The following is a 20,991-nucleotide window of genomic DNA, read 5'->3' on the forward strand; positions in this document are numbered from 1 at the left end:
ATGCAATCTAATACAGATACCATAATGCCATTCATCCCTTCCAGGTGTACTGATACTCCTCAACTGTCAAAAGCCCATACTAGCTCAAACATATGAAAACAATGGTTCATGTGTTGCTAGATTATTGTAGCAACACATGAACCTTGTTGGTCTGTTGTTGTGTGATGTCTTGAGGTCATTTTGATTAAATAATGCAGTTTTCATGATTAATTTGCATGGAACCTACCACACTAGTATCTGGACTGTAACTTACAGTCTTACTGATTAGTCGGTATAAATCCATGAAAAGTAGAGCAGATCCATCTCATATTTGTATAACCACTGCAAAAATATAACATATAATTGTTCAGCATATTAAAAGGATGTTCTTCTTCATTAGCCTAGCTTTTCAATTTATACTCCCATTCCACATCTAATGCTATTTTTCTGTCCTTCCTTCTAGGTTGGGCCTCGCCAAGGGACCCTCACCCTCTCCAGCGCTACCAGGAAGCTGCCAAGCACACAGTTCAGAAGGCTCCATGCCTGACTGCGAGTCATAGAATGGCGCCCCGGGATTTGGAGTTCTTGTTTAATTAAGGGCGGAAAGTCTTTCATGAAATGCAATGAAGTCTTGCAGCCATTACACTCCCATAGAGTTTTCATTTAAGGACTTTGGTTCATTTATTAAATGATTTTTTTTCACTGTAGGCTCTATCACCAGGGTGCAAATAGAACTGCGGAGTTGCAGCTTAGAGTAGACTGGTTTTCCTGAATAATTGCCTCAAGTTTGAGGGTATAAAACTGCAGCAAAGGTTTTTTTGGGGATTATTAGGGAACTAGTGAAGGTCACTTTCTCTCCTTCCTGATCTTTGATCCAGTGCCATCTCCCAGTTTATTCTTCTTTTTCAATTCTGTCACTCATGACTTTGAGGTTTTTTAAGGATTCAGTCTTAAGCCTTTGGACACCCTTTTCAAGCACCTCTTTTCCAGGAATATACTGAAGCCAAAACTGTAATCAAAATAACCTTCCGGCAGTGCGGGAAAGAAGAGGGCCAGAGAGAAAGGAATAGGAGGAGTTGAAGGGCAGATGGCTTTGCTGCTCAAAAAACACCAACATCCAGATGAATAAAACATCTGAATAGAGAGAGAGAGAGAGTCGTGACATCTGGCTGAGGAGTGAGTTCGACACTCTGCTCATTCCCTCTCTCTTTGCTTTTCCCTTCTCTGTCCACTTTTTCACTTACTGGCATCCCTACCCTCTTAACCCCCCACAAACCCCTCCCATCTCTCTATCTATCTATCTTTCTCTTTCTCTTGTTTCTTTCTCTCGGCGGACACAGGGTCACTCAAAGAGACAGAAACAAGCTTGTGCCTCTGTTTGTTTCTACTGCTCCTACTCAATTTTGTTCCACCTTTGCGTTCTCCCTACCTCCTCCTGCTCCTTCTCTTCCTCCTCCTCCTCCTCCTCCTCCCCCCGTTACGGTGTGTGATGGTGCGTCCCCTCCTCTCGGTCCTGGAGACATGCCTGTGCAGGAGATGGCGGTGAGTCCTGTCAAGTCCCTGTACTGGGAGCAGTTCCCCCCCATGTCGCAGCGCCGCGTCTACTGCACTCCTGTCTACCATGAAGGCCTTGTCTACGTGCTGGGGGGCTGCAGCGAGACCGGCATGCCCCTGGACAGCGTCGAGGTCCTGGATGTAGAGAGTCAGACGTGGAGCCAGCTGCCGCCGCTGCCCACAGCACGGGCGGGGGCCGCGGCCGTATTGCTCGGGGGCCAGGTGATGGTGCTCGGAGGCATGAATCAGCAGCAGACCCCACTGGCCTCCGTGGAGGTCTACCACCCCGATGAGGGCAAATGGGAGCCGAGGGCCAGCCTGGGCCAGCCATCGATGGGCGTCACCACAGTGGAGCAAGGTAAGAAAGTTGAATGCATATGTTATCACGTTGAGTGAGTGTGGCTATGCAGTATTCCGGGTTGCATTCGTACCACCAGTCATGAATTGTAATATTTAATGATTGTACAGGACCTCAGACTGGAGTCAGTAGTGAAGTTTTCATGTCCAGTGCCAACGTGTTTGAGATTCACACATTCTACAATATCTGTGCCTGGAAACTAGAGTATGGTTAAAGTTAGGGAAAGATCAAGGTTACACCAAATGAACTATGGATAAGGCAAGGGTAGGGTGAGTACCTCTAGTATGTCCCAAACTTTGGGCTACTGACCATAGAACAAAGGGATGTTTTCTTGCAACCACTTGTCTACTGATTGTGCCTTCACCTCAACCAAAGAACATGCCTATCTTTGTTTTCTTTGAATCATTTTGTCTTGTGACCCTTTGCTGGCGACATGGTTAGGGATTAATACATGGGTACAGGTAGGTGATAAAAACAACAGGTTTTGTTTGTACAGTTAATGAAGAGGCAAATGTGGATTGCTGATTACTTCGTGGATTGGCACTGAACGCTGCCATCGGATGTAAATCATAGTTTCTAGGGGATAATGGGCTAAGCATTGATGGTGCCAATTTCAGTGTTGAGATCAATAGATGAAAAGTTGCTATAGCGCATGTAGTGTTTAGTATGTAACTGCTCTCTGATTGGAGACACAGGGTAAAAAATCTCGACCTCCTGCTTTTTGAGATGGTCAATGCTTTACAAGACATGTTTCATGCTACGCTTTACCTTGCAGAGTGTAAAGTGCATAGTAGTGTGTGGTATTGTAAGCAGGGTAATACTACCTAAATAACATATTTTCCTGGGATAACAGGCAGATTTTTGATGGGTTACTTGAGATATTTGCTCTAGTGTTCATGTATGAAAGTTCTCTAAATACACATGAGAATCTTCGTTTGACAGGTTAACTCGATTGCAGTGCTTTGGAGAGCACTCATTTGATTCCTCCTCTGATATTCTAAATTTAGCAGTGCACCCTGTCAATTATGGCCCAAAACCTCATGTAGGCTCATTAGGAACTGACTACGTGGAGTATGCAGCAGCTTCGACATATTCATAAGATTTCTGAAACAACAACGGCACAAACAAACTCATTTCTGTGAAGCGGTGACGTTAACTAATTAGACATTCATTTTTAGGAGAAGCCCCCTCCAAGCCTCCAAGCTGCTAAAGTGTCTCCTGAGTAGGTTTTCTGTTCACTTGTGATTAAAGCTGAGTGGCGCTGAGATCGATGTCTGCACGCACAAGACATGAAGGTGGTGCTTAGCTGAGGATTATGTTCAGTAAATATTGCACTGAAGCAGTCCCAAGATTCATATTATGTAAACGGTCAATAGGTCGTATGTAGGTGTTTGTGTGTATGTGTCTCCTGCGACATCCCTGCAAGTGTGTCCTCATATATTATCTAGCAGAATGTCAAACATAGCTTCTGTGGAGGATAAAGTCATCACAGTCTACCTCCTCTTAATAAACATACTGAACCTAATGCTCATTTCCCAGGCGTGTGCAGTGCTGTGTGAGGTTGCGTATGTTGGCACAGAGTATGGCAGAGTCGTGAGAGAGAGAGAGAGAGAGAGAGAGAGAGAGAGAGAATGTGGGAGGGAGGACACAAAAAATAAACTGATCACACGCCATAAAAGAGGATAAGATATGGGCGTATCTATAGCCATAAAATCCAGAGAGAGTTAAAGATGTCATATTTGTGAGATACAGTGAGATATAGTTCTTAAAGTGCTTATTCCGCACAGTTTCCTCAGGCTGCTTGCTGTTGAGTGTGTCGACCTGATAAAAACTCAAACTCAAGGAATCAATACCTTCCAAGTTAATAGAGACAGAGTCAAGGATTTTATTCATACACAAGATAAAAGAAGGAAGACAGGTATTGTTGAGTTTAATATGAAACAGTTTGATTCTTTCAGCGTCTGTGGAACTTTTAGATGTTTTATTCAGTTTAGATGAAGTGTTCCAAGTTGGATAAAAGAATATTACTTACAGTGAAAGATGTCTAACTGCAAATCTGTGTAACTGACTTGACTTACAAATTACATTGTACAGCAACTGCCTGAACAGCGATATTTCAGTCAAAGCTTAGCAACCGTAACTATGCATGGCAGGAATGTCAAGCAGTATGCATAAGATATGATATTCTTTCCAAAACCAAAAAAATCCAAAAGCATATATAAGGAGAGGATTAAACTGTGTGTGTAAGATGCAAATGTTAGCATATCCTGCTAGCTGGCTCTATAGAAACACTTATATCGTATTACTTCCATTAATAAGAGCGAGCATAGGATTAACTACATTATTGTGTGGGTTAGCCCTGTTCAGGAGGACTGTACAGTGTGGGAGTTGGACTTTTGGTATTAGCAGCTCAGTTTAGGCATTAGCGCCTCTGTCCTTCTATTTATTAGATTTGGGATTGTGTACTCCTGCAACCTCAGCCAAATTCATTACAGACCTGCAATGACCTCATGTTGGGTGATAAGGTTGACACAAATATACACCTAGGGGGGTCTGAAGGAAAGTTTTTAAAGAGAGAAGTTTTTAAAGGAAGCAAAGCTTCAAATATCAGCTTTAAAATGTGGATTTATAGTCAATTTTAGCATGATCACAAAGGGAAAATCTCTGGAATTAATGTAATTGTACTGCTACACAAGTAATGTAAGAGGGACATCAGATCAGGGCACACATTAAGAGAGCAGAGCCAGGTCCTACATTGTATTAAAGAGCATTGCATCCACTAAACAATAAGGGTCATCATACAAAACAAAAACACTGTATGCAACTGACAAATGTAATGGAAAACACAGTTTTTGTTATATTCTAGTAGAGAGAGAGAGAGAGGCTGGAATTAAAGCAAAACAAAGCCAAGTCATATTCCCCATCTGCACACACACTGTTACAGTTACATTACTTGTTAGATTTGTGCTTTACTGTTTGTATGCTTCCTGTTTAATGTTACAAGAAAAAAGGGTTTTGAGAATGGGCGTAAAAACAAAGTGCTTGACAAGCGTAATGCTATCATAGCTAATGCATACCTCAAAATGAGTCGTTTTTGGTTACATTTCGCAATGTGAGGGGTTTACGCATCTAATCTTTAACCTCTAGGGCTGCTTGCAGATTCATAGTGGCCACATGTTTGTTATTTAGGATTTCAAATCTGGCAAAATCAATAGTGGCCAATTAGAAATGAGAAGCCTGCTTTTCTTCTTCTTTTTTTAACCCTGTCTGCAATCAAGAACCCATTGTTTCCAATATTACAAGGAGTTTCTTGTGGTAAATCTGCGTCTGTTATTTAAATGGTGGCAAATGGAAAGCCTGGTAGATAGCAACAGTAACTACCAGGGTGTGTTTATTTAATACAGTAGCCATTACTCTAAAATCAGAGCTTCTAAAATGTTTGAACAAAAGAACGGATCTTGATGGTAGATAGTATTTTAAGACAGTGTTTTGACTAATGTCTTTCTTTAGTTCTTTAAACCAAATTCTTTCTAGCAACACCTTTGTAATATTTCATGCTCAGTGTCTACGGTCTAAAATAGTCAATATTTACCAAAGGGGAACAGTTATATATATATAATTTGTTTTTTTTTGTTGTAAAGTCTGTGATGCATTGTAATGAGCATCGAGGTGGACGTGATTTCAGTCCAGAAACTAGTGCAGTTGTGTTTTAAAGGCCTGCAGTAAGTACACTTTCTTAAGTGGATGCTGTCACACTCATTAGAGACTCATTAAATCCCTTCAGAGTAAAGTTTAACATTAACAGCTCTGACAAACGCTGATGTTTTCATGTATGGTGAGTGCAGCAGAAGAGATAAACCACACTGCATTTTTTTTTCTCTCAGCAGCAGCACTGTGAACAGTAAATATATAGAGAGATATAAGCCATGTACATATGAGACAGGCACCTCATATCATTCACTGGCAGGTGGTTGTTTCAAACACACTGAAGGAAGCAGAGATTTGGTGTAGTTGATAATGACTACCACTAGTAAATCCTGTGGAATTTATTCAACAGACACAGAGACACCTCCAGACCAATCTATTAGAGATTATGGATGCTATTATACATATTAATCTTAAGCCTCACCCAATTGTTTACTACTACAGTGAAGCTCTGCTGCATTATTACTGTCTTACACTAGCACTAAAGGATTTTAAAAACCCAACACAAACCAGTAGTTGTATAAATGACTGTATTGTGAACGTTTGCTAATTCCATATAATTGTGACAGCTGTGTGCGTGTTTATGTGTGTATACGTCTACTTGTACAGTATGTGTACTGGTTGGTAGTCATTGTCCACCAATGGCTGTTGGTGTAAATAGTAGAGAGACATAATACACTATGCCCAACTACCAGAATTTGGAATATTGTAGATTCTGTGTGAGGATGATGGAGGTGTGTGAGAGTGGTTCAGCAAAATAAAACACTGTTACCTGCCTTTTAAAAATAAACTTAAGCCAACAGAAGTAGAGACATGCGACAAAGAAACCCAGGATGTCATGGTAACAGTAGGTGGGATTTAACGACAAGAATATGACTAACAAGGCAACTTTTGCATTCGTTCCTTATGAGTATTTTTGACTTCAACTTGACAGATATATATTAAAGAAAATTCTTCACATTTCTTGCAGAGATGGGCAACTACATCTAGAATATTTTTAGAATTGTAAAACTGGATCCTTGTTTCTTATTATTATTTTATTTAACCATAAATAGATGAAACCAGTAACTTTTCTCAAATGTACCAACGGAATACTTTATAAAAAGTTAAAGGGAAAAATCCATCTTTAGATATCTATTTTTGATGCTGTGCTGTTTATTCTCTGAATAGGAACCGAATATACGGTCAGTCGTGCACTTGGCTCAGATGCAGCACAAGCAGGCACATAATTCATCAACCTGCAAAGTTAGACAGTAAAAACAACAAATACAGAAAATACGTTCTTGGATAGGAGGAAATGTGTACTGGTCAGTAATACAGTACAGTCTGTCCACACCAATGAAAAAGTGGCTTGTTTGCACCTATCTCCCAATGATTAACACTGACATAGTCCTCATCCACTAAAGCTAAACTTGACTCAAAGCAAGAAGGTCCTATTCCTGGCCATTTGCCCATTTCCAGATACAGTTGAAACTTGTCTTTCCTCCCACCATCAAAGACATGTATATTAGGGTTAATACACCTGTCAGTGCCCCGGACCACTGGCACTGGCAAAAAGAAATGGTGTTGGTCACTGCAGCTGCCCACTGCTCCTAGTGTAATGATGAGTCAAATGCAGAGGATACAGTTTATTGAAATGTATGTGAATACTGAGAAATGATACTAAAGATATCTTAACATAATCACACACAGAACAGCTCCTCTTTAATTCAAAAGTGAAGAGGAGAGTGAATTCCACAGAGACATGGTTGAGTGCCTCATTTAGGACTAACACAAACTGACCTCTTGACCCGAGTGGGAGTCTGACAGCACAACACTGGCCAAAGTCAAGCACTATGACAAAATTGAGGTTAAACAGACCTTCTAAGAGACCATTTCTGACCAGCTAAGTACAATTATTGCCTGAATTAAAAGCACAAAAGACCACTGGGGTCATTTGAACTGCAGAGAAGTCATTCCTAGTTCGGTCATACTTCTCCAGACCACTGTCATGAATACTAACTCACTTTCCTAAAGGACATTCATTGAAACTCTCTGTATGTCTGACCAAATCTGAATTCACATGAGTTGAATGTCTGATCATGATGTAAATCATATGTTTGTCATGAAAACTCATACCAAATGTTTATAGCTCTACGATGATCTATTGACAATGCTGCCCTCTATTGATAAGGTTAAACTTCATATTGAGCTTGATAGACAATTATAGTTTGATTTTGGACAGAAGAGACAATGTCATATTGAATGTTTTTATATTATTAATTATGAGTTATGTTGAATTTATATTTTAAATTACTTATAAAAGTTGAAGTTAGTCACATAATGGTTTATTTGATTCTATTTTATTCACTATAGTATTAAACAGTGTATCCTTGACAGTGTGAATTTGTGCTTGAAACTCATAATATAATACCACAGTGTAGAAAAGTAATGTGCCATTGCAGAGCCAAAAGTATTAGCTCAAGTTAAGGTCCCTGGAGAACAAAGAAAATAAATACTCATCAGAGTTTAGCTGAAAACGTGTAAAACACACCATAAAACTCTGTCTGTCTTGTCCAAGCTTATAGAACAAATCTCAGAGGCATTTTCCTTTGAGCTGCTCTCCAAAAACCCATGAGCTAAGACACTTTCTCCCTCAAGACTTCTCTTTTCTTTTTTCCCCCCGACCGAGCCAAACCTCTGGTCGCCTGCCAAAACCAGCCTGACATATGGACTGAAACAGGCCTCTGTCAGGCTGACTAGCTCTGGAGCTAAGCCGACAGCAAAGACTCTTCCCCTGGTCAGTCTGAAACAAGGCTGGACCCGCTTCACCAGTGATTCGTCAAGGCTGCAAAGATTCATCCACAAACCTGGATCTGCTCTATGCTGCACAACCACTCCAGCTGTATATTTGCAGCTACTGTAACTCCAGCTCAGGGTTTTGAAAAAAAATACGATTAATTGGCCAAATCGAGAATTGAATCCCGGGTTTAATGCTTCTTTCAAGCATTAAAGATTTCCCTTAGGAGGTGATTCCATCAAATAAGGTAATTTATTAATAAAAATAGATCATTCCGCTCCATTTCTTAGATAATCTAGGGGATGTGTTTGGCAAGTCAAATGACATCTGTAAGAAATTTTATCAAGGCATCTATATCACAGTAATAAGATGGTACAACTATGCATGCCACCTACCCTACCCTTCTCTGTCGCATATCATACCCATTTCTCTCTCTCCCCTTGTCTCCTGTCAGCCCACTGATCCTTCAATATCGTGAAAAATGTCCAAAAAATAATATAAATTAAAAAGAAACATGGTAGAAGTACCATGATATAATGTGCCATGGTATTTTTGACAGTGCCATCATTTACATACCAGTGTAATGGAATGAATCTCTGCATAGTATGGTTAAGGTTCCCAAAACGATACTGGATTTTATAGGGGCAGATGCCAATACCGATATTGGGGAGCAAAAACCCCAACCCTAACCCCCAAATACCACTGTAGTACACGTTTACCATATTGGTACCATGGAGAATTTTCTCATGAAGAGTTTGAATGCAAACTAACAGTCCACTTCTGTTCAATGGGGAACACTGTCGACATGAGAATACAGTATCACATATAGATGATACTTGATTTTGCTCTGATCATTTCCATAAAGCCGTTTTTGAGAGTAAGTCTTCAGCTGGATGGCTGTGAGGAACAGTATTTGTACTGACACTGTTATGTTCTTGGTATTGTTGTGGTAAGTTCTTCATTGTTGGAGAGATCAGACAGAGAGGAACAGTTGTAAAATGATGGTTCTTAGTCATATCCTAGCCAGAAATGACCAATGATACAGGAGAATACCTACACTCAGTGTCTAAAATGTTTAGTGTCCTACTGGTCCTTTCAAGCTGTCAGAGCTGGCATGTTTGCATAAATATTTGTATGAAGAAATAGAGTGTTCACTTTGCCATGAGCCAGAAATGTTTCAGTGTCACTAATAATGTGCACAACATAACAAATAGAACAATTAAGATTATTGAGGTAGAGAGAAAGATTTTTTTTTGTCAGTAATAAAAGTAAAATTCCTCCATATTTACTTGTCATTTCTTTTTTGTTAAAGTATTATTTAAGTGTGATTGAATACTGTATTTATGTGTGTAAATGTATTCCTTCTGTTCATGAGTAAGTACACCTTTTGGCACATAAAACTGTCCTCATGTTAATCAAGTCTTCAACCTGGTCACAGCACACAGCAGATGTGTATGAATTAATTTCACTTGCTTTGCATCTCAAGAGGGATTTAGCTTGTTTCCATTGTTGGTTATAATAGAGGATGAGTCATGTGTTATATCTAACCTATCCAGTTATATATCATTAAAGGGACCTATGCTTATTTCCCTCTCCCTATTTTTTTTAATTTTTGGACTCCACTAGAATAGCTTTGCATGATTCACATTTAAAAAAACATATTTATCATATACAAGCCCTTTATACCAGCCTTTCTCTGAGCCTTTGTCTCAAACAGGCTGTTTGGGATCTATAAGCCCACTCTTTTATGATTGACTTGTTTCTGGAAGCTTCCTCGCCTCCAGAAGAAGGTTCCAGGGGAAACATAAACAAACTATAGTAGTTCGATTGGGCTTCTTGTTTTCATTATTTACTCAAAATACAAACTTCTTCAATACTTCTTGGAGCCAAAACCCAACAACAGTTACATTACAACAGAATGTCTCTGTTTGGAAAGGCTCATTATCTGTTTATTGTGTCACATCTTTATCCTCTTAGTACTTTTGAAGCAACCAACTGACTTTCTGTGGTTTCCTTATGACCATATAAGGAAGTCCATCTCAAATTGTCGTCAGCTTGGGCTGAAAGTAGAAAAAACAGTTGGAAACAGAGTGTTGAGAGCAGTTTGAAGCTGGTGCTTTTTGCTCATAGGGATTACTTCTACATATGTGTACCTCATTATTTGACACTTTGGCCACGTTTAGTATGAATATCTGACATTGTGACATAATATATAGTTGACTGAAAATGAGGTAAAGAATCATAGGCCCCCTTTTTAAAATGATTTTTTATGTGTAAATATGAAAAAAACACACTCATGCAGTGGTAATTTGTGCATAAAATGCCACAAACAAATAAAGGCCAATATATTGAAGATGAAAAGAAGATAAAAATGAAGATGTGAGAGTGAGAGAGAGGGAGTGAGAGAGTGTGTCAGAGTCTGTGTGTGTAACAAACAGACAGTTCAGAGCACTGACCATGGGTCTGGATGTGCTGTCAGCCAATACTGACACATTCTCAAATGATGCCTCCTGATGTTTGAGATGACCCAGTGTGTGTGTGTGTGTGTGTGTGTGTGTGCTGTGTTGTTGTGTGGTGATCTGATGATTGACAATTCTTGGCCTGGCCTTCAAACCTCTCCTCTCCTCCTCTCCCAGTTCCCTCCTCACCTTTTTACCGGCCGCCCCTTAGCTGTTTCCTTGTCTGTCTCCTGACTTCCTTGGCTTTTCAGAGTCCACTGATCATGTGAGCGTGCTGTAGCTGTTGCTTGGCAACAAGTGTGTGACTACTGTGTTTGTTTTTAGACTAATCACAGCGAGCAAGCAGATTAGTTGTAAATGTCTGTTTGTGTGTGTGTGTGTGTGTGTGTGTGTGTGTGTGTGTGTGTGTGTGTGTGTGTGTGTGTGTGTGTGTGTGTGTTAAAGAGAGTGCATTTCCTGTGTGTTCATATACATGTATATATCAGCAACAGATGCATACATTTTTGAGAGTGAGTAATTGTCTATGCGCACAATTTTGGGACCTTTAGCTGCCTGTAGTGAAGTGAACACTGTGTACGAATGTAGATTTTTCTTTCCTACCCTCCAGTTCTCTCTTTCTGCCTTTTCATCCTCAATCATTAGTCCCGAATGCTTCTTTATATCACAGAAATCCCCCATCCCTCTCTGCAAATGTTGGCCCACTTTGTTTTACTTTGGCTTTTGGATTTGCCCTTTTATGTCATATTTCCCCTCTCACCTCTTTTACTTCACTCATGGATGAGCTCACACTTCAGCTAACCGTGAAACACACATCTTTATCCTGGGGCTTTGCTTGGTTTGCACAGACACATGAAACATTGTGTACAATAAATGCAATCGCTCGCCGCGCCATTACAATATCTGGCTTTTCACTCCTCTTCCTACTTTTCCAGAAGCCGCTTTTTAATTGCTGCTGTAGCGTGACACAAAAGTGCCATACTTCTACCACACTGATGATTATAATTTCCTTTTTGCCGGAGTCTGTGATTAATGAGAGCTGCCCTCTCTTCAGTCAATAGTCACTGTCTGTCTGTTATGGCCTGCACACCACCTGACTGAAATATAACAGCTCTGCAGGGCTGCCAAGCTCCTGAACGATATGAAGTATGTTTCTACAAGGAATAACATAAAAACACACTGTCATGGCTTCAAAGTGGCAGAGGAAAGTATTCTTTCTGGGGGGGAAGAAAATGTGTGAAGTCGGTTATGAACACGATCCCAAGAAATACTCCTCCTCCTCCCTCCTCCTGTGAGAGTGAAAAAGGTTTGAAGGCAGCTGTACTGCAATGTGTTTTTCACATTTGCCTTATTAATACAGCAGTCACCCCCTCAGATTCTTTGAATTAATGAATTAAATATGTATGTTTCTGCTTTTCTTTTGCTTCAGAACTTCCTGTAGCATCTCCATCTTTTGCTGGAGCCTGCTTTTTTTGAAAAACCTGTGATGACCTGGCTTCTGGGCTTCAGGATGCATTATGCAAGAGAGTCTCCTAAAAGCAGAGGGACAGTTGTGTTCTCTGTGAAATGATAACAGGCTGAGTTTGGAGTCAGTTTGGTCATATGTTGGATTTGTGAAGGAACAAAGTTAGAGACATGTAAGGTAATGGACCTGCCAGACTTGAGTCTTATGATGTTAGGTATGTATGAGTAGTTTTGTGTGTTACTGTAATCCTCAAAAAAGTAAACATCTCCAGGAATACCGGAATCCATTGAAATGACAAAACTCCTCAGAGGAGGAAGGATAACAGAAGTCTTTTTAGGGCTTACAGCATTCTTATGTCAACTCTGATGCAGATTTAGATACTGTCACTACATCTGTGTGTTCACAGGTAAAGTAGTGCTAGAGGACACAGTGGGACATGGAAAGATTCCTCAGCAGTTTCTGTGAATCAAACAGTTGATCTTGTGAGACTATTGTAGAGGGTTGTTTAACAAGTCTGAAACAGCTGCAGTGTGTTTTCTCTAAAAAATCAGTGGAAGAAGTCAGTTGTAGTGCTAGAATCAGATTTTGCACTCAGGCCTGTGCCACTGATCACTTCCTATACCTTTGGTCATTTAAAATATATTGCTGGTATTCTGAATACATCCACTGTTGAGCCACAACTGAAACTGAAATTCAGGTTTCTTTCCATGAAACTGCTCGGTGTAATCATGTTTTCTTAGAGAAACAACATAATGCTCTCTTTAGAGTGAATTAATAGGGTATCATTATCCCAGCAAGCTTGCAACAGACAGAATATATCTTCCTTAGGTCTACATTACAATAAGAGCTCAATGCATTGATGTTGGTTGAAATGTCCTGTGTTTTTTACAGGATTACAACCAAGCATGTAGCTGTGGGTCTTTTAAAAATGAAGCAAATCAGGAAGTGACTTAAACCTGCATTTTCTACGATGACCAGGGGGCGACTCCACTGACTCCAAAAAAAAAGTCTAATTGTATGGAAGTCTATAAGAAAATGATTGTACTTCTCACTTGATTTATTACCTTAGTAAACAGTTTCCCAGTGAGTTTATGGTCTCAATCACTAGTTTGAAGTATTCATGAGTACAGCATGAAGTTCACATTGTAAATTATTGTCCCATTTAGTGTAACGTATGCTACATTTGCTACATTGTGATTTAAGAGTTGCTACCACTGTGACCACATTAGTTAGGTTAGCTTAATTGGTTAATACATTTTGTTTTGAATGTTTTTTTTTCACTAGGGAGAGTAACATTAGCACAACGTGATTACAGTTAACCATAGACTGTGGTAACCAAGCCAGCAGCTAGCACAAGGGTTAGGTTTCCCCATTCATCCAAATAGGGGCACCTTTGGCTCCAAAAAAACAAAATGCTGATGGTCAAAATGCCAAACTCAAGGCTTCTAAAAGGGAGTGCACAAACCAAAGAGTGATGTCACGGTGGCTATGTCCATTATTTTTGTATTCCGTGGTTTCATCACAAGGTGTGTACTGGAAAATTAGCACCACAAAACAGTTAAGCTCTAAATATTCAGTGTTAACAGTAGTGGATGGAAAAGCTCATTAATTCAAAATTTCTTTTGCCAATTTTGTAGAAATCCTGTTAAAATTGACACCACATTTTGATGTAAACGTAGCTTATGACACCAATATTAATCCCTCTTAAAATGAATACAAAACCTCTCCGGGCCATGGTGATGAAGGAACAGATTTGTCCCACTCAGGTTTATTTTTCTGTTCAATTAAGGTAATTATGTACCATTTTATGTGTCATACAAAATAAATGATTTACTTTGTGTCATTTCACTTTTGGGCTTCACAATTGTGTAAAAAAAGCCGCCTGTTAGATCCACAGTCATTATAATGGGTTTTAATTAGTGTAACAGAAAAGGGGCAAAACCATTTTTACACTGATGTGTGGACATAAATACACACGTCCTGTAATGATACACAAACACATAGACACACACACACACACGCACACACACGCACACACACACACACACACACACACACACATATACACCTGCTTGAATGTGATCTGATGAAACCATTAGTCCCTGTTGAGGATATTGGAGCGCTTTGATCTGATTTACTGATGTTCTGCCTGCATTACTGCATGATTGACCAAAAGATCATAGATAGAGTTGCAACACACACACACACATTCATGCACACACACTGCTTTGAGATCCATTTCTGACATCTTTCTTGAGCTTTAAATGAGCTGGCTTAGGTTCACCACAGAGACTGATTACGTGTTTGTGTGCATGAGTTTATGATTGTACTTTACAACTGGTGTGTGTTTTTTTCTTTTACCGCATGTGTCTATGCTTGTGTGTACTGTCCTTGCTGCATTGGTTCCACATGCTGATATTTTTTGTTAACAATAATTGTCTGTGTTTTACTCACTTCGACATATGCACACAAATGCATGCATACACACACACATGCACGCACACACACCACCGCTGAGGCTATGCTCACATGCTGTAGTCTGAGCAGCTCGTTCATGAATCTCAGCACTGAATACTAAAAATGAACACTTCTTTTTTAAAGACACGATTGTTTGTGCAAACTCATTATGAAACTTTAAAAAATGGCCTTTTAAAAGGGACTTATTTTTTATTCTGAAAGGCTTATGTTCATTACAGCAGAAAAGCCAGAGAAACTAACATCAAAGTGACATTTGTCTATGGAGATTTGGCACTCACACTTAGGCTGTTTTGCTTGATAGCATTTTTGCTTTTAGTGGTCTGAATTTAAAAAAAAAAAACACTTGTGTCTGGAACAAAGTTACAAACAACACCCACAGCACTGAGCACAGTGGTTTATGCAGGTATCAGTCTTTGATGAAACCTCTGATAGTGGGGCCTGGCTGAAATTGAGATATTCTGCTTCTGGGCACAAATTGGAGTCTCTTCATGTCACAGCCAGAAAAAGCAGCTGAAATAACCATCTCCATTCACTTTAGATTCACTGTTAGTTACCTTTTGGTTGATATTTTTCTTCTTTTTGGTATATTGGGGCAGACCATCAACAAAACTATGCTGAAACACTTAAAGCAAGGCTATAGCTCTGTAACATCCTCCTCCAAATTAAAAGTTGAATGTAACGCTAGCTCAGTATTATGGTGGCTAATGTTAGCAAACTGTAAGTAGATGAATATAGCTGTATAACTCCCATTATTGAATCAGTTTGCTGACTTTATGACTCTTCTGTACTTTACCATCACCCCTTAATTGTCATTCATGGCCACTGTTGCTGTTACACTGAAAAAGTTGCATAGTTTTACTTTTCAGGAATAATTTAGCAATTTCTTAACTACAGTTATTTGCTTTTCTTTCTAAGAGTAAGATAGGTATTGCTAAAATGAGGATGGTTTTAGCCTAGCTTAGCATTTAGACTAAAAGTAGGGAACAACAACCAGCCTAGCGCTTCCTGAAGTTAAAGTAAATCCACCTACAAATAATTAAAATGTTCTTAGTTTTGTTTGCACATAAACAGAAATGTTGCTAAGTTTGGTACTGTACCTGTACAGACACAAAAAACCAAACCACAAAATCACTGGATGAATGGTTAATGGTTGTTTGTCAAGAAATACTTCCAACATGTAACTCCCCCATAGGCTACAAATTGTAATCATTTTTTACATTTCTGTTCATGTAAGGGTTAAACAAGCAAACAAGATACATCATGACAATGAGACAGCTTTAGAGTTACTTGAAAGTTTTTCACTTTGGCAGTAGGCAGAAACAACTAGCTTGTTTCTGTGCAGCCTTTTTACGCTAAGCTAGGTTAAGCACATCCTGACTGGAGTGCTGTACTTAACACACAGTCAAGAGATTGATATTCATCTTCTCATTTCACTCTTTGGAAAATGTTAAACTACTTCTTTAAACCTTAAAACTATTATTGGTCAAATAGAATCTGTTATTGTTTGTTTGTGCAGTTTTTCTACCTCTATTGATATCTACCCTAATTAAATATTTATCACTTTGACTATGTTTGCTAATAGTACATTTGTGAGCTATACTCACCTGCCACTTCATTACAGTAGGTAGACCTGGGCAATCTAATTCAATCCAATACAACCGCTCTGCTATAAATGGTACTTATTAAAGTCTATACATTTTCAGTTTTTGTTAACATTGACATTGTCAAAAAGGTGATAATTCTACTTTATGTTGTACAAAGTAGCAGTGGCATACTGGAGTGTATTTTATTGACTGGTGTTCCTAATATTTTGCCCCATGTATGTTAATGGAGTTGACAAAATATTAACAACATTCAATATAATGCATTCTACTATACCACCATCACCCACTTTGATCTCAATAATAAATATAAAGCAGATTTATCACCTTCCTTACAATGTCGTATTGGATTGAATCAGACAGCACAGGTGTACCTAATGAAGTGGCCGGTGAGTGTATATAAACATGAAATATTAGTTATGGTGTCAACTACTCATAAAATGTGTGTCTTGTGCAGAGTGTTCTATCTAGATTGATCATTTTGCACATTTTGTCTGTATAGACCCAGATTCAGGAATTGGCAGCCCATGGACCACATTTGGCCCAGAAGCAACCTCTGAGTGGTCCAGCAAGCTTGATTTAAATAGGATATTTTAATACTTTAACTGTAATATTATCATTATTATTATTATTATTATTATTATTATTATTATTATTATTATTATTATTTAGAAATGTGTTAATAGCAATGTAATTGTGTAGTCTAAATACTTACAGCACTGTGGCCATAGTCTAAAATCCATAAGCAGTCAGACAAAACCATCATGAGAAACATTTTCTGCCTGTCACTGCATGAGCTGAGTCACTCGAGGATGTGAGTCACACATGTGCAAGCGGTATTAAGTTAAAAAGATGTTCAGTATATGTAAAAATCTCAAAGTAGAGGTATATGAGAGCGGCAGAAGAAGAAAGTGGATACAGGAAAAAAGTGTAAGAAAGCCCGTGAATAGAAAATAGCACCTAGAAGTGCTCCGAATATCACAGACTGATTATACGTAACAGCTCGAGAGTGGTGATGTTCTTGAGCGCCAACACAATGAAAACACTGATCATATTTCCTGTGACTCTGACCCAGGAGAGCTATACGTCTAGATTTGAAGGTGCCGGTTCTTTCAAGTTAGAGCCAGGATTAATTATTTTGGAAGTCTTGTGCCTGATGACACTCTCTCCATTTACCGCAGACTCTAGTGGTAGCGCCTCATCCTCCCATTTGAGGGCTTTCATTAGAGGCTCAGAGAGAGGATGATTACCGAGGAAAACCTACACAAACAAGAGCTGGCTGGCTGACAGTGTGAAATCTGGTGGTATAAAATGTCTGTGTCTGACTTGTGGTTTTTGTTCTGGATGGGGAGCTTTTTGTTTTCATGAAGAAAGAAAGGGTGCAGGAACCACAGAGCTGGAAAAGAGTGAATGAGAGATGCAAAGCAAAACAGGAAAAAAAACACGCCAGCTGTACAAATAGTGGAAAAATTATTACAGCTTTCGATTCTGTTCTACGGATGCTAATTTGATAAATGCAGGTAATTCGTATGAATGAAATTGTAGTGTCTCTTTTTAGAGTATCTTTTTCGCTGCAGATGATTGGGTGCTGCTGTCAAAAACCCAAAGTCTTCAGCAGCTCTTGCATTTGCTTGACAAATACGACCAACAGCCCTGGCAGGAAACCTTCAAAAGAATAAACTGAGACATTAGCAGTCCAGACATCAGTTGACTGCAGGGGGACAAAGATTTTGAGCTCACGCTGTGGTTCATGCTGCATCTTTTATATGATAGTACAGCTTTGAGTAGGCAAGTATATGAAGTATATTTATATCAGTTTCTACATTTAGGATGAGACACTATATATATATTGTGTATATATCTAGCAAGGAATCTCTGTCTGTCTCTGTCTGTCTGTCTGTCTGTCTGTCTGCATGCATGTGTATTTGTCCTTTACATATCACGAGAACCATTCATCCGATCTACTCCAAACTTAGTAGATGTATTGCTGGAGACTCAGGGAAGTGCAATGAGTTGTTTGAGCTGTTCTTGAGAAACATGTAATACCTCATAACCAACGTTAATTCGCTATCTGCCATCTGCTCATTGACTCCATCGAGTCACTCTGCCATCACAAACCCACATTGTGGTTGGAGACTTGAATAAGTTTAGGTGACATAAGCTCTTCTATTGAACTGTGTGAATGTGAACAAAACTTGACATGTACATTCAAGACTTACTAAAGGATGTTCTGGGCGCATTCTGAACAGGCACTGCAGTTCATCTGAAATACAAGAAATCTCTGTCTGTCTGTCTGTCTGTGTCTGTGCATATTTAGAGAACCACCCATCAGATTAACTTTACATTCATTGAGTGTATCGCTGGTGACCCAAGGTTGTGTAGTGTCCAATTTGGTGCAATTCAGACATGCAGTACATTTAATATTCTTGAGCTCTGAATAGTGAGCCACTCAGCTGTGTGTCTGAGTGCAGCAGGGGCTGTTTGATATAAACACTGTCACATCTCAGCGGGGCGGGGCTTCCAGGCTCTGACTCGACTTCACACTTGGCGGGTCTAGTGCTGAGGACCCAAAGAAGTGCAGTGTTGAGTGTGAAGTTGTTTGGACACACGACACATTTAATTAAATTCGAGTAAAGAAGCGAACAGCGAGCCGGTCAGCAGGGACTATTTTAAACTGATATAAACACCATCACATCACAGTGGGGTGGAGCTTCTAGGCTTGCTTAGTGGGAAAAAGGCAAGCACTGTGTTCAGTTAAACTGCCAAAGAGAGAAAAATGAGTAAACCCAGGAGTAAAACCAAACAGCCAAGAACTTACCAACTGCTTCAGTCCAATTGAAGTTCGATCATAAAAAAACTTCATCTCTGATTAAACTTGGGAGCGAAAAGACTAATCCAATTTTCCAACACTCAAAGAATGTTTGGATTGAACTTCACAAATTAGATATCAGCTGTATTAAATAAGAAACTAGAAGCTAATCTGGTAACTGATAAAACATTCAGGGCACAGTTCAACCTAAAAGATGCATTCGATTTCTGGAGTTATTTGCCAATATAGAAGTAGCTGGGGAGTGTATTTAAGCAGTTGCCTGGGGAAGATAGTATCGTACAGCTCAAGTTTAAATTGCCTAAAAATCATCATGCACATTTTATAGCTGCTAATGCAAAAATATGGAAACTGTGAGAACTTCAGGTGTATCTGGCAGAGATTTGAAGTTGAACATTGATAAAGACTCTTGGGGAAGCATGATTTCTAGTGCAGGCTGGTTTATTAAGGGAAGCTTAGGTCAAATTTACGCACTATAAGATACTTCAGCAATATTATTTCATACCTGTCCATTTACATAAATTGGGTTTAACTAAAAAATGGCTCAAAGGCATTTTTGTCCATGCAATGTGGGCCTGTGCTCTAGGTCTGCTTCTCTGCAGAGAGATAATACAGTAATAGCTACCTGTGACTCAATCAATTTAAACTTTGCCTCTTGAGGGACAGGTCGTGTTTACCCAAGATCTCCCAACCAACATTTGTTCAAGCCCTAACAGGCTTTATATCAGCTGCTAGGATTATCTTCTATAACTAGAAAAAGCCAAGTTAAGGCCTTTACACACAGGGGGCATGATGAATAAATGTCACAAAAATGGGAAATACTTGCCTATTAATATTTTATTCTGGCAACGATACCAATTTGTTACACAAACATGAATCAATCAATCAGTCCTTATTTATATAGCTCCAAATCATAGCAACATTCATCTGAAAGCACTTTCACAGCAGGGCTAGACCGTACTCTTTAATTTAATTGAAGAGACCCAACATTCCCACCATGAGCAGCACTTAGCAACAGTGTGAAGAAACCTCAAGCAGAACCAGGCTTTAGGTTGGCGGCTATCTACCTTGACCAGTTGGGGTTTATGGAAAGAGGGAGAAAAGAGGGAGAGAAGAGGTAGAGAGAGGCACAGTGACAAAGAACATTGAAAATAATAATAATCTGAATAATATGGTGACAGCAGTGACACGCATGGCCCCATCCATCAGGAAGCATCCACCTGTGATACAGAATTTGCGACAGCTCATTCTGCTTCGGCTGTTCCTCTGGACGGAGAGGCTGAACATAGGTCGGAGATGGCGCCACAGGATGAAATCGATAATGTGTGTTTGAATCAATATTTTGACTCTGTTGGTTTTATTTTCCTGCCCACCATAGCAAGTGAGCCTACCTGTATGCCTGAAGTGAAAAAGGCAAGCTCAAAGACAGACTGAGGGCTGATCAGTGTAGATACAGTAAATAACACATACAGTGGGATTTTCAACCCTACCTGTGGGCCTTCGCAATAAACAACTGTCTGTGCAGATTATGCTTCATGATTGGTTGATTCTGTTGGTGCCGAAAAAAATTACATCACTTTTTGCGTAAAATTCAATTTCTCTGTGAAAGTACAGCTAAAAAAAATAAAATTGATCTGCAACTTAATCGCCCAGTGTGTGTAAAGGTCTTTAAACCTGAATATTGAAAGTGAGTTGTTTCCAGGTTTATCTGTAGACTGGGTCACTCGGTGTCTCCTTCAAGGACTGATACTGTGCTGACAGACTTTTGAATCATTAATGTTATGAACAC

At 39.4% G+C, this 20,991-nt stretch overlaps 1 protein-coding gene across 1 annotated transcript in view; it reads left to right on the plus strand.

The window, feature by feature from the left end:
- The first annotated feature begins 1,500 nt into the window (after positions 1 to 1,500).
- Positions 1,501 to 20,991, plus strand: part of LOC128357488 (kelch domain-containing protein 8B-like) — a 155,049-nt gene continuing 135,558 nt past the window's right edge. The window contains exon 1 of the mRNA XM_053317844.1: positions 1,501 to 1,891. Within this exon, the coding sequence (XP_053173819.1) occupies positions 1,501 to 1,891 (391 nt within the window). The remainder of the gene's footprint in view (positions 1,892 to 20,991) is intronic.

Source organism: Scomber japonicus, chromosome 4 (assembly GCF_027409825.1).
Source record: "Scomber japonicus isolate fScoJap1 chromosome 4, fScoJap1.pri, whole genome shotgun sequence".
Classification (NCBI taxonomy): domain Eukaryota; kingdom Metazoa; phylum Chordata; class Actinopteri; order Scombriformes; family Scombridae; genus Scomber; species Scomber japonicus.